Consider the following 14042-nt stretch of genomic DNA (forward strand, 5'->3'; position numbering starts at 1 on the left):
TGCAATCATAGATGTGTGTTTGTGTGGTTTTTCAATGATGCAAGCATTAGATTTGAATTTGACGATATATCCTTTATCACATAATTGACTAATGCTTAAGAGGTTATGTTTTAAACCATCAACAAACAAAACATCTTCAATAAAGAAGTTGGATTTGTTATCTATAGTTCCTTTGCCAATGATTGTACCCTTGTTGTTGTCTCCGAAGGTGACATAGCCTTCGTCTATACTAGTGAGCTTAGAGAATTGAGATGGATCTCTAGTCATATGCCTTGAGCATCCACTATCAAGGTACCATCTCTTGCTCCTAGCTTGTGATGGTGAATGTCTCTACAAGAAAGGATAATTTTTAGGTACCCATTTTCTTTTGGTGCCTCAAAAACTGATCTATATTGTTTATCATATTACATAGAGTTTATCATGGTTCCTTTAGGAACCCAAATTAATTTGTTCGGACTAATTTTCTTGAATGGACACTGATGCGTTTTGTGTCCATAGTTGCAATAAAAGTTACATTTGCTTTGGTGTCAAACATGTAAGATGGGGCCTTTTATGAAGGTGGTTGGATTTTGGTGAGGACTTCTCACAAATCCGATTCCACTTCTTTTGGGAACGTGACCCTTATTTGCAAGGATAATGTTCAAAGACTTGCTACCAACCTCGAATTTCTTCAAGGTGTCCTTAAGTAGCAAGTTTTACTTTTGGAGAGTTTCTAGATCATGACATTTTTCACATTGAGCTAAACTATCATGATATTCAGTTTTTAATTTATCAAAATTACTAACAAGACTATCATACTTATTTTTCAGTAATTTATATTTTCTACTAATTGTTTTACGTTCATCCAATAAGTCATGGAAGGCATTTAATAATTCATCAAATGATAAATCTACATCAATTAAATTTGTTACCTCTTCTCCGATGGCCATTAAGGCGTAATGAGCAACTTGCTCGGTGGTAGATCCTCTTCTTCGGATGCGCTCAAGTCATCCCATGTTGCTTTGAGCACCTTCTTCTTTGATGTTCTCTTCTTGGCTTAGGGACAATCACTTTTGTAGTGTCCCAACTTTTTGTACTCGTAGCAAATAACTTGATCCTTTTTGGGTTCAAGTTTATTTTTTGTGTCACTTTTAAACATGTTTCTCTTAATGAATTTTTTGAATTTCCTTATTAGAAGTGCCAAGTCATCGTCACAGTCCTCATCACTTGAGTTTTCTCTCAAGTGGTCATCTAATGTTCTAAGTGTCATATCCTTCCTGTTCTTTGGAAGGATGTCTTCTTGCTCTTCATGAGCCTTGCAAGTCATTTCATAGGTCATTAATGACCCGATTAGTTCTTCAAGAGGCAAATTGTTTAAATATTTAGCCTCTTGAATAGCAGTGACTTTAAGGTCCCAACTCTTAGGAAGAGATCTTAGAATCTTATTTATGAGTTCAAAATCCAAAAAACTTTTGCTGAGTCCTTTTAGACCATTGATGACATCCGTGAAACGGGTGTACATGTCGCCAATAGTCTCGCTCGGTTTCATTCAGAAAAATTTAAATGAATGTATCAAAAGATTGATTTTTGACTCTTTCACTCTACTTTGTGCCTTCGTGAGTCACTACGAGTGTATGCCAAATATCAAACACAATTTCACAAACCGAAACACAATTGAACTTATTTTTATCAAGCGCACAAAATAAGGCATTTATAGCCTTTACATTAAGAGCAAAAGTCTTCTTCTCCAATTCATTCCAATCGATCATTGGAAGAGAAGACTTCAAAAATCCATTTTCGACAAGATTCCAAAGTTCAAAATATTTTGAAATAAGGAAGATCCTCATTCGGGTCTTCCAATAGTTGTAGTCCGTCCCATTGAACATGGGTGGACGTGTAATAGAGTGGCCCTCTTGGTTTCCGATGTATGCCATCTCTCTTGGGTTTTAATCCGTTTGAGAGTTAACCCCGCTCTGATACCAATTATTAGGATCAAGAGCACTAAGAGGGGGGGGGGTGAATTAGTACAGCGGAAAACTTTCGACGTTTAAAACTACGTTCGTACGATGAAATCATTTCCCCCATATCTCTTTACTATTGCAATGGATGGACTTAGCTGTGTGTTGGAACAACAGTCTCGAATGACAATAGTAGCATTAAGGTACCAAATGTTGATTCTATTCATATATCACACATAACTTTTGCAGATGATTTACTTATCTTTCTCTAGAATGATCCAACTTCAATGAGGAACCTAGCTACTATTCTGAATGACTTTGGTATGGTTTCTAGCCTTCAGTTAAATCATGCGAAAAGTAAAGTCTATATGGGTCCTTGCATTAAGGAAAATGACTTTATTGCACACACTCTGAGGGTTAGTGAGGGTAGCCTACCAGTTCCTTATCTGGGTCTCCCACTCATATCCATTAGCATTCACAAAACCCACTGTCAACCTATCCTGCAAAAAATAAAAATTGAATTTCCTCTTGGAAAAATAGGTTTATTTCAAAAGCAAGACGACTTAAACTCATCCGTTCGGTGTTGTACTCTTACTCTATATATTGGACTAATGCATTTCTTCTGCTTGTTGGACTTCTCTAAGATATTAAACGGTTATTAATGAACTTTTTCTAGAATAGCAAAAATGATAAGGCAATGCATATGGTAAATTGGGACAGCATCTGCAAATCGAAAGATGAAGGGGGGCTGAACCTGAGAAATATTAAAGAATGGAATAAAGCATGTTTGGTACAACCATTGTGGTATCTTTTACAAAATAAATGTTCCTTATGATCACATTGGGTTTCTGCTAGGTATCTTTCAAAGGAATCAACTTGAAAAATTTCAACAAGAACATACCACTCTGCAACTTGGAAAGGAATTTTAAAGGCAAGGAATTGGCTAATCAAACACATTTCTTATGCAATCTCTTTTAGAACTAGTACTAATATGTGGTATGATCCTTGGATAAATAGGAAGAGCATATTTCAATTATATAGTGACAGAATACGAAAAGACCTTGGGGCTCCTAAAGATTGGAAGGTTTCCAAGTTCATTACTAATGGTACTAGGTGTCTCCCTAATCCTATTTCTTCTTAAATGTTATCACTTTGGCCGACTATCACAACTATTGTAATTAGGAACAACTCTTCAGATATACTTATTTGGCTTCATGGCAATGGCAAATTTAGTGTCATATCCGCATGGAATCAAATCAGGCAAAGAAATAACAAGTGGATACCAAGCAGTTTGACATAGGATCATTTTTTGGTAAGTAAAAGTAAATTGATTATTGTAAAGTTTCTACAAATAGCTTTATCTATACAAGTCATAGACAAAGCCAAGTAACTCATTAAGTGCACATGCGGTAGTTATGACTACACATGCTGTAGACTATAACTCATAACTGTAGCCAACAAGTTAACTGCATATCCAGATATGTCAAGACTATTTATGGGTATAGTATTTAATATCATTCCCAAGATCTTTAGTTAATAGCAAAATTAAATTTGATAAAAATATCTTTTTCTCTTTGGGTAATGTGTTCCAATTTAAGATCGTGCTTCATACAGGATCTTGAGTCTCTAATAATCTCTGTCAAGAGCTGAGCATTGTTTGTGTGTTGACATTCAAATATTATGCTACATCTCTCCTTCCACATCCATCAAATAGCACATCTGAAAGTAACCTTTGCCAATTGTGTGAGAGGCCATTTTCTTGAGAAATATTGTATGAGGTCGCCCAGTTCTTGATGTAAGTTTGGTTGCAGTAGTCTATATGAGGTCGCCCAGTTCTTGATGTAAGTTTGGTTGCAGTAGTCTATTGAGTTCAAATCGCTGGAGAATCTCCTTCCATATCCATTTAGTATAGTCACAAGCAAAATAGAGGTGGTCAATAGTTTCTTCTTGTTGCATACAAAGGGAGCATCGGTGAACATGGTAGATACCTCTTCTCTTCATATTGTCTATTGTAGGTAGTTTATTGAGAAGGGTCTGCCATGTACATAGGGAATGTCTCTGTGATCCCGGTCGATCTCATGTCCAACTACTTGGGATCCACTTTTTATTTCTTTGCCTGATTTGATTTCATGCGGATGTGGCACTAAATTTACCATTGTCATGAGGCCAAATAAGTATATCTGAAGAGTTTTTCCTGATTGGAATAGCTATGATAGTCAGCCAAAGTGATAACATTACGGGAGAAATAGAATTAGGGAGACACCAGGTACCATTAGCAATGAACTCGGAAACCTTCCAATCTTTGGGAGCCCCAAGGTCTTTTCGACCGGGATATTACATTTGTTCCCATGGTCTAGTGGTCAAGACATAGGATCAATCGAGATCATAGAGACATTCCCTATGTACATGGCAGGCCCTTCGTAACAAACTACCCACAATAGACAATATAAAGAGAAGAGGTATCTATCATGTTAATCGATGCTCCCTTTGTATGCAATAAGAAGAAACTGTTGACCACCTCTATTTTGCTTGTGACTATACTAAATTGATATGGAAGGAAATTCTCCAGCGATTTGAACTCAATAGGCTGCTGCAACCAAACTTGTATCAAGAATTAGGCGACCTCATGCAATGTTTCTCAAGAAAATGGCCTTTTACACAACTAGCAAAGGTTACTTTCAAATGTACTATTTGGTGGATGTGGAAAGAGAGGTGTAGCATAATCCTTGAGTGTCAATACACAAACAATGCTTAGCTCTTGATAGAGATTATTAGAGACTTAAGATCATGCATGGAGCACTTGATATGAAGAGAAAAAGATATTTTTGTCAAATTCAATTTTGCTATTAGCTAAAGATCTTGGGTATGATGTTAAATGTTGTACCCATAGGTAGTCTTGGCATATCTTGACATGTTGGCTATAGTTAGGAGTTAAAGTCTATAGCATATGTAGTCATAACTATCGCATGTGTACTCAATGAATTACTTGGCTTCATCTATGACTTGTATAGACAAAGCTATTTGTAGAAACTTTACACATAATCAATTTATTTTTACTTACCAAAAAAAATATATTAGCATGCCCAAATTTTTGTTCTTATGTCAAAACCATACATCATGTTGAAAACTAAAGACAAGGTTTATAAAAAAATCATCAAGCCTTCTATATAAAAGCCATGCATCATCATTGAAAAGCAATATGGAAATCATCAAAATACACATTCTTGCTTCTTAAGCACATACATAAGATTAATCTTACTAGGTGTACAATCATTAGATTTATATTTAACATTTTATTGTATTATCATAAAAATATGTAATTTTCATGATCATTTTCAAAATTACTAGACTGATAAGAATGATCCTAATTTTTGCATTTTTATTTTTAAACATGTAATTTTTTTAAAAAAAATTATTCTAAACAAAAATAATAATAAATAAATAAATACATCATGAAAAGCATCAAGTAATTTCAAAATAAATTAGGGGGATTTCGATTACCTCATCGTTGAAAGTGGTTAAGGCGTAGTTTGCCACCTTACCTTTGTTGATTTTCTCCTCGTCTTCGGAGGAGCTCGATTCTTCCCAATTTATGTTTTTCTTCTTGTGCTCAAAGTAAGTAGTTTTGTTCTTTTTGTTATTTAATTTTTGTTTCATTAACTTTTTAAATTTATTTGTGAGGAGTTCAAGTTCACCATCACTTGAGCTTATGCTCGAGTGGTCTTCAATTGTTTCTATCTCCCAAATCCTTCCTATTTTTTGGAAGGTGGTTCTCATATTCGTCAAGTGCCACATTTGTCATTTCATAGGTCATCAAAGACCCTATTAATTCTTCAAGTAAAAAAAAATTTAAATCTTTTATTTCTTGTATTGCCGTTACTTTCGAATTCTAATTTTTAGAAAGAGATCTTAAAATCTTGTTAACGAGTTCAAAATTCGAAAAGCTTTTACCAAGTCCTTTTAGACTATTGATGACATCCGTAAAACGGGTATACATGTCTCTAATAATCTCTCTTAGTTTCAGATGAAAAAGTTCAAAATCATGTATTAAAAAATTGATCTTCGAATCTTTTACTCTACTTGTGCCTTCGTGTGTGACTTTTAATATATGCCAAATCTCAAAAGCCATTTCATAAGTAGAAACCCGATTAAACTTATTTTTTTCTAAGGCACAAAATAAGGCATTCATAGCCTTTGCATTTAGAGAAAGTCTTCTTCTCCAAATCATTTCAATGGTTCATTGGAAGAGAAGACATTCGAAAACCATTTTCAATAATATTTCATAAATTTAAATCCAACGAAAGCAAGAAAACTCTCATTCGAGTTTTTCAATAAGTGTAGTCCGTCCCATTGAAAAAGGGGGACGAATGAGAGAGTGACTCTCTTGAAAGCCGAAAAGAGTCATTTCTATTTGGGTGTTAAATCAAATATAAAAAACAAGGCTTTGATACCAATTGTTAGGATCAAGAGTCGGCACTAAGAGGGGGGTGAATTAGTGCAGTGGTAAAATCATCTTCAAAAACTTCATTGCGATAAAACTGGTTTACGTTGAAAACTATTTCGTAAAGATCTTAACTTTGAAAGCGTACAGAAACGTAGTAAAAGAGGAATTCAGTTTGCAATAAGGTAAATAACAAGAATAAAATGTAAACCAGAGAGCACGCCAATTTTATAGTGGTTCGGTCATCGTAGCCTATATCCACTCTACCGATTCCTCTTTCGTCAAGGCCACCGGCATCCACTAGCAATCTTCCTTTGATAGGTGAAGATCAAACTCCTTCTTACACCTCTCTTCTCCTTTTACCGGGTTTAGGAGACAACCCTTACAAGTACTCACTCTCCTCTCTTAAACAAAATTCCAACACTTAGACTTGGAGGAGGGAATTTCTAAAGAGATTGTAGTAGCGTTTCTTTGCTTTTAGACTCTTTGTGCTTCTATATTTTAACCAGGGATGAGAGGGGTATTTATAAGCTTCAAGTTGATTCAAGCTTAGAGCCTAAAACTTTCCCATCCCGAGTTCCCCAAGCACGGGCGGTACCGCCGCCTAGTGTCAGTCTGACACTACCTTGGGCACTACCACCGCCCAGGTCTGGCAGTACCACCACCTGGGGGGTAGTGCTGGGTGGTACCACTGCCCAGACTGGTAGTACCATCGCCTGACATAGTCTTGAAGACTATGCCACGACAGTGAGACTTCTTGAAGCACTGTTTAGGCCTCTTATTGGGCCCAACACAGTCCTTACATGGACCTAGCTGACCCCTAATTAAGTTGGCCCAAATTCAAACCTAATTACGTGCTAACTACGAAATCTAAGACATAATGTGAGCTAAACAAGTTCGTAAGTCTATTTTTTCGGCGAGCTTCTAGTGATCTTCCGGCGAACCTCCGACGATCTCTCGGCAATGTTCCAGCGGACTCCCGGCAAGCTCTTAGACTTCACAACGATCTTCTTAGCAAGTTCTGACGAGTTTCTCTGGTAAGCTCCGAGATTTCTCGACTAGTTCCGACAGAACTTCCGACGAATGTTCGAACTTTCGACGAACTCTCGAACTCCCAACGAAGTCATGTCCTTGACTCTAGGACTTCATTTTGCTTCATTCCTTGCTATCGTAGTTAATCTTGCACATGTAAAAACACACTTCGATCTAGACAATTAATACTAAGCATTAATCAAGTTGTCCGGCATGTCATTGATCCCTTGACGCTTCGTCCGATTCTTCGGCACATCGTCGTCTCTTGCGGCCTATTGTCCAATCGGCCAGTTGACTCCGCAACTCCGATATCCTTCGCACAATATCCGCTCTTCTTGGCCCGATGCCCGAATCCATGGCCCGAAGCCTTCTGTCGATACGTCGACTGATCCTCCGGCACGACGTCTAATCTTCTAACATGGTTTCCTCCAACATAACATGATTCTTCCTGCTTTAATTGTCTCATCCTGATCGAAGCATCCTGCGTCACTCAAAACATAGATTAAAATCATAAACACTTATCGGTTGGTTTCATTATCAAAATCCGAGATTCAATAGGCAGAGGCAACCTCATGGTGGTAGTGGCCGCCTGCGGGCAACGGTAGCGACGCACGCACAGGCGTTGGCAGTGCGCAGTAAGTTTTTGGGCAAAATTATAGTTTTGCCCTAGGGTTTTCTTTTGGTCAAATTATAGCTTTGCCCTTTTATATTTTATTAATATCTTTTAATTTTTTTGATAGTTCTGCCCTTTATAAATCTCATAATTCTAGTTTATATTCTATCAAATATTTATAGTTTTACCCTTATAAAATTAAGAATTTCTAATTTATATTCTCAATTATAAAATTAATAAAATTGATAAATATTATTTATTATAATTATGATTAAATTTAATAAAGATTATATTTTGAATATTTGATTGGATTTAATTTTGATTAGAAAACTATAAATTACGATTTACTTTTATAGTTTTCTCATATGAATTATTAATTATATTTTTACATGTGGTAAATAAAATCTAATTATTATTCTTGGATATTCATTTGGTTATTCACATGTATATATTTAGAATTATAAAATAATATTCATCTTTCACATGGAGGCATGATTTATATGTTATTATGATTATCATATGAGTTTTTCTTTTGCTGATTAATGTTCAATAATTATTATGGTTGTTATTCTATTATTGAACTACTTAGCATAAATTAAATTAAAAAAAATTGATTAATATTATTTGTAACTCATTTTCCTAAGTTTTATCTGACTTGTAGTTACCAAAGTGGCTTGGGATAATAGGCTTTTGTGATTTGAATTATAATAAAAATTTTATCATTTATAGGATATTTTAAATTATATTTTATATTATTGTATTAGTCTTGTAGCCATCAAAATGATCTAGTCTAATAACTTATAAAATAATATTAAGGAATTAGTCCTAAATGATATTAAAAAAATAATATTCATAATGATACACATAATTAGGAGATTTAGATAATCCCAAAGGAGAATCTACTTCAAATAATTATGTGATAGGATAGGATGATACTGTTTTAGATATCTTTGCAGTTTAAAGTTATATACCCAAAGATAACAATACTATTCCATAAGGATAGTATCAGTCCTCCATAGATGATCTTTATCGAATATTAGATATGTCAATATTTCACCCAAAGGTGTAATATAGATGATATCAATAGTTCATCAATTTTTTTGATAAACTCAAAGCATTAATATTATTTTATATTTTGCAATGATACTTTCGTCCATACATTCTTATGCTTTTAGTGTCCCTGTACTCTCTATATCAAATTATTTAGAATGGTTATAGCATGTGCAATTTACACTAGGTGTATTATATCTTGATTTAGCATTGCTTGTTGAAAAACCTGTAGATGTTATCTTAGTTGAGATGTTATCTTAGTTGAGGGATCACAGTATTTCCCTCAACTTATCTCCCTAATTATCAATCTAGGTGATCCTTTGTGAAAAGATAGAGAAAGAGAAGAAGGATCTAGTTCCTTTTGCAGATTCATAGTGATCCTGAATTAAAGACGATGGCTTTGCATATAAAACAGAGATCTGACATCAAAAGGTACATATCGTTAAACAAGATCTAATTATTTGATTTCAATCCTAGTATAAAAAATTATTTTCATATTTAATATAATATATTATATATTTTATACTTATAAAAAAGTATTAAATAATTATACTAGAATAATTACCATTATTACGAGTCATTTTTGAGACAAATGCATATCCTAACCTACCTATGGGAAGATTGAAGTGATTCGTCATATGGTCCACAATGATTGCAACATCCTATCCCGATCGAGTCGACTAAATAACATTATGATCAACCTAGGATCCTATCATGATACACAGATGGAAATCGACCAAACTCCAGTGTCTCATCCATGTACCCACATTTCATTATGGCTTCACATGGGCTCGAAGAAGGTCCATGTCTTCAACAAGTAGTATGTTTTCCACCTTGGAGTCGCCCATCGAACTGCCTATGTGTGAATTGGAGCGGACAGGCAGGATAGATGTGGGCTCCTCATGATAGGAGAGGTGAAGTGCTTGCCGAATTATGTGGGTGAGTTATTATGAACCATAAGAATAAAGACCTGCATTTCTACACTGGTCAATCACAGCCATTCCTAAGATAGAAATTTTGACTTTGACTTTTCAAACTGAAGTTTCTTCTTAGCTTCATCGTAAAATTTGACCCAGTCAAGTCAAATTGAATTTCGGTCAACTCACGTCAAGCCGGTCCACCCATCTTGATCCAACTGATCTAATTGGATTGGGTCTATCAATTGGATGAGCCTGTCCCGACGAATTGTAGAATGTAGGACGTTATCCCTGGTTTAAACATCTGATTTTATGAATCATCAATTTAATTCAGTTTTTAAGTTTTACCATGGAAGACTTTGAGTTGACCAAAGCAATTATTTAGAAAACATAACGGATAAGTTTATGTGCCAAACTAAAGATTTGGAAAAGCAAATCTAAAATAAATTAAGAAAAAAAAGGCTAACGTCTTTCTACAGTCACTATTCTTGTCTACCTTGCCGGTATTACTCGACGGGCTACCTTCGCGGTCGTTGGAAGAACATTGTTGTTCATTAGGGCCCATTTCTGGTAACGTTGGGGTATTAGCGTTGGTTCTTATATTTTTGGTGAAGGCGCCATTCCTGGGATTCAGCGGTATCCGCCCGTTGCGCCCCTCCTTCAACGTTTGTCGACCTGCGTGACGGGCGACGCCGCCAACGAAGCAGCAAAGAAACCGCCTTAAAGGTCGCCCAATTGCCCCACGAACCGTTAAATTCCCATCGTTCTCACCCGAGACCACCAAATCGGATCGAGCGAGAGACCTTTGGCACGATTCGAGAAACCCTAAAGACATGATCTTGGAAGCTGCTGTGCAGGAGGGGGATGCAGTAGTTTTAGGGCCAATCTTGCAGCGGGAGGGAGAAATCCTAACGAGGAGCATTGGCGGGGATGTGCTGCTGCTTCCGCCTTCTAACTTCGGGGTGGTGGACCGAGGGATCTACCGCTCCGGGTTCCCCAGCGAGGAAAATTTCCCCTTCTTGAAGGCTCTGAACGTGCGATCCATCGTGTGAGGTTTCCTTTGTTTTGTTTTTGTTTCCCGTTCATATTTATGGTTTCTTATTCTTGAAATAGATGGGGTTTTGATCGGTGCGTTTGTATCTTGGGCAGGTACCTGTGCCCGGAGCCGTACCCAAAGGTCAATGCCGAGTTCGTGAGGTCGCAGGGGATTCGGCTTTTCCAGTTTGGGATTGAAGGAAGCCGGGTAAGTTTATTGTCCTGATGTGTTTTGCGTCCGGTACCTGATTTGATGGGTTGCCCAAATTCTCAACATGTAATTTCTTTTCCTTGCTGCTGAAAGCTATTGATGCCGAATCCCTTTTGGGTTTACCTTCGTGAATTTACGTTAAAAGTAAAAAAAACGAAAATCAGAAAGTAGGTTTCCTTTGCAGTGAAATTTGTTATAGAATTTGAGAAACAAGTTACCGAAGTCCCACAATTTTCGTTTGTTTTTTTACAAATCTTGATGATTGAATACAAATATTGAGAACGTTGTCTTTTTGTGTTTGTACGAAGGAATGATTCATTTTGTTTTTTAGGAATTCATAAAATCTACCAATTTATTGTCTTTCTTTGAAGCAACAGTATGCCTTTTAGTTTCAAGTAATAGGATATCTACACTCGATCAGTACACATTGTGCAGCTGCACGGTGTGATCAGTCCTCAGGTACCAATCAACAGTATAAGTATGTAGGAGGATAGTTATGAAGGATGATAGATATGATATACTTTTAGCACCTATTCTCTATCAACACATAGATTAACACAAGATCGGAGCACATTTTCTGTGGGACAAACTTTAGGAGGATATGTTTGTCACAATGGAATACCATGTGAACATTTGTGAAAGTTTGTATACAATCAATTTGATGGCAAACTCTGAAACCTATGCTATCAATTTAAATGGAGTGGAGAAGCTTGCATATCCAAGTCATTATTTTGTAAGTTCAATTCTTTATAGATAAATTCTGGTATTTGTAATTTCAATTTGATTTTAGAGAGATAAATTCTATAGAACCAACCAGAAAATCAACAAATATAAACAGGTGAAATCAGTTCCAGGACACCCAAAACACAATTAAGATTTGACCAATTGTCTTATAAGAGCTGAACTAAACCTCTATTATATTAATACACTGGAAGGAACTGTTAGAACAAATACCCTTGAGGTCAGACTCCATTATTGAACCGTTTGAACCTGAACTTAGTAGCTTACTATCACCATTTTGTTCTTTCATCAAGAATACTTTTCATCAAATCCTAACAAAAAAAAGCCGTCCCATGTATGGTTCAGTTTGTTCATTTTGTCAATCTTTGCAATTCAACCATTACTTAGTCTGGCTTAATCCAAGTTAAGTGCAACGTCAATTGACAGTAGCTAATGGCAAGGAGAAATAATAGAAGCTTGGGCTTACAGGGTATACAAAAGATCCAAACATTTGAACAGGTAAATAAGAGTTCTAATATTGGCAGGGTTTAATTGGAAATTCCTTCTTTTGTTTATTGCATGTATTCCTACATTTTATAAATATAAATATTTATGTCGTCTACATTGATCCAAAGATTAAACTAAAGAAAATTATTGCAATGTTTTAGACAAACAAAAGAACAACAACGTAGTTGTCAGAAATAACAACCAGTGAAATTCAATCTGGAATGTGTGGTTACATAATTCAACAGGCAAATACTATCTAGCATCTCCTATATATGGTCATATGATGTACTTGTAAAACATGTCAAGAGGCACTATTATCTATTAGGCATTTGCAAACCATGCTTTTGCATTGCAATCCAACTAATTGCCAGTGTAGTTTCTAATCTTGTTTGCACCGATATGAAATTCTAAATTTATGCATTTTCTTGTAGAAGTTGTTTAAGTAAAGTATCTTTCTTAATTTTGTTGCAATATTATCAGTGAAAATCCAGTATGAGTTTTAAATAATGCATCTTTCTTAGTTTCGATGCATTTGCCTGTAAAATTTGTTAAATAATGCATGTCTATCAGTAACTTTATTGCAATTTATGTTACAATAACAGCATTGTCTGCATATGCAGGAGTCATTTGTAACTGTATCTAACCGTCCTATCATGGAGGCTCTAAGAGTCTTACTTGGTACTGAAGTTAACATATTATTTATAGCAGCTTATATTTAATTTTGCTTGCTTATCATATGTTCCCATCGAATATTGGGTGCATGCTTAGCTCTCCTTTTTCTGTTTTCAGATATTAGGAACCATCCTATTCTAATCCACTGCAAACGAGGAAAGGTATGAAATCTAGATTGAATCAATATTTTGCATCTCACATACTTGTTCAGCATCATATTCATCACTCACTCTTATTTTCCTATTAACCCTTGCAGCATCGGACTGGTTGCCTTGTCGGCTGTTTCAGAAAATTGCAGAATTGGTGCCTATCCTCCATGCACGAAGAATACATAAAATTTGCATCACCCAAGATTCGGCCATCAGACATGAGATTTATTGAGATGTTTGATGTTTCACACATGATGCATTGCGTACTTGGTATTATTTATAGGTACCACGGTTTTGGTCACCAGGCTCCACGCCTTGTTTATCAAAAGGCATAGTGGCATGCCAGCGACTTCTAAGCCAGGAAACTCTTCTTACACAGAAAGCTTGTAGCACAATTGTCCATTTGCTTTCCTGACCTTTTATCTGCAAGGAGAAGCATGTATATGGATTCTGCTTGCACTTCGTTGTCCTAAACATTTTTGTGTTTGTTTTTCTATACAGGATATGACTTGGGAAAGATTGTAACTCTAATGAGAAGCTATGTATGCAGGTGTAAGAACTACATATTTAATGAAAACAAATCTTTTTGCAGCTTTTATTGCTCGAGAAACAGACAAGGATGATAGACTGTAATGACTAATTGGCTTGCTCTGTTTCTTTAGTCTGCCAGGAACCCTCAGTCTGCCTTCTTAGTTGCAAGCCGCAGCACAAAAACACGCTCTTAGTCCAAGAAGATTACCATATCCAATCAATCAACC

General features: G+C 35.9%; 1 protein-coding gene across 1 annotated transcript; it reads left to right on the plus strand.

The window, feature by feature from the left end:
• The first annotated feature begins 10606 nt into the window (after positions 1–10606).
• LOC103973633 (tyrosine-protein phosphatase DSP3) lies at positions 10607–13875 on the plus strand. Its single transcript, XM_009388261.3, has 5 exons — positions 10607–11038; positions 11140–11233; positions 13084–13141; positions 13253–13296; positions 13392–13875. The coding sequence occupies exons 1-5, from the start codon at positions 10824–10826 to the stop codon at positions 13617–13619; spliced, it is 639 nt and encodes a 212-aa protein (XP_009386536.1). The 5' UTR covers positions 10607–10823; the 3' UTR covers positions 13620–13875.
• Positions 13876–14042: the final 167 nt, after the last annotated feature.

The sequence above is a fragment of the Musa acuminata genome, chromosome BXJ1-1, assembly GCF_036884655.1.
Source record: "Musa acuminata AAA Group cultivar baxijiao chromosome BXJ1-1, Cavendish_Baxijiao_AAA, whole genome shotgun sequence".
Lineage (NCBI taxonomy): Eukaryota > Viridiplantae > Streptophyta > Magnoliopsida > Zingiberales > Musaceae > Musa > Musa acuminata.

Excerpts from the sequence above, each read along its gene's own strand:
- LOC103973633 (XM_009388261.3), top strand. The coding sequence starts at position 10,824 with ATGATCTTGGAAGCTGCTGTGCAGGAGGGGGATGCAGTAGTTTTAGGG. Across the intron at positions 13,142-13,252 it reads GGCTCTAAGAGTCTTACTTG|ATATTAGGAACCATCCTATT; the intron begins GTACTGAAGTTA and ends TTCTGTTTTCAG. Across the intron at positions 13,297-13,391 it reads TCCACTGCAAACGAGGAAAG|CATCGGACTGGTTGCCTTGT; the intron begins GTATGAAATCTA and ends TAACCCTTGCAG.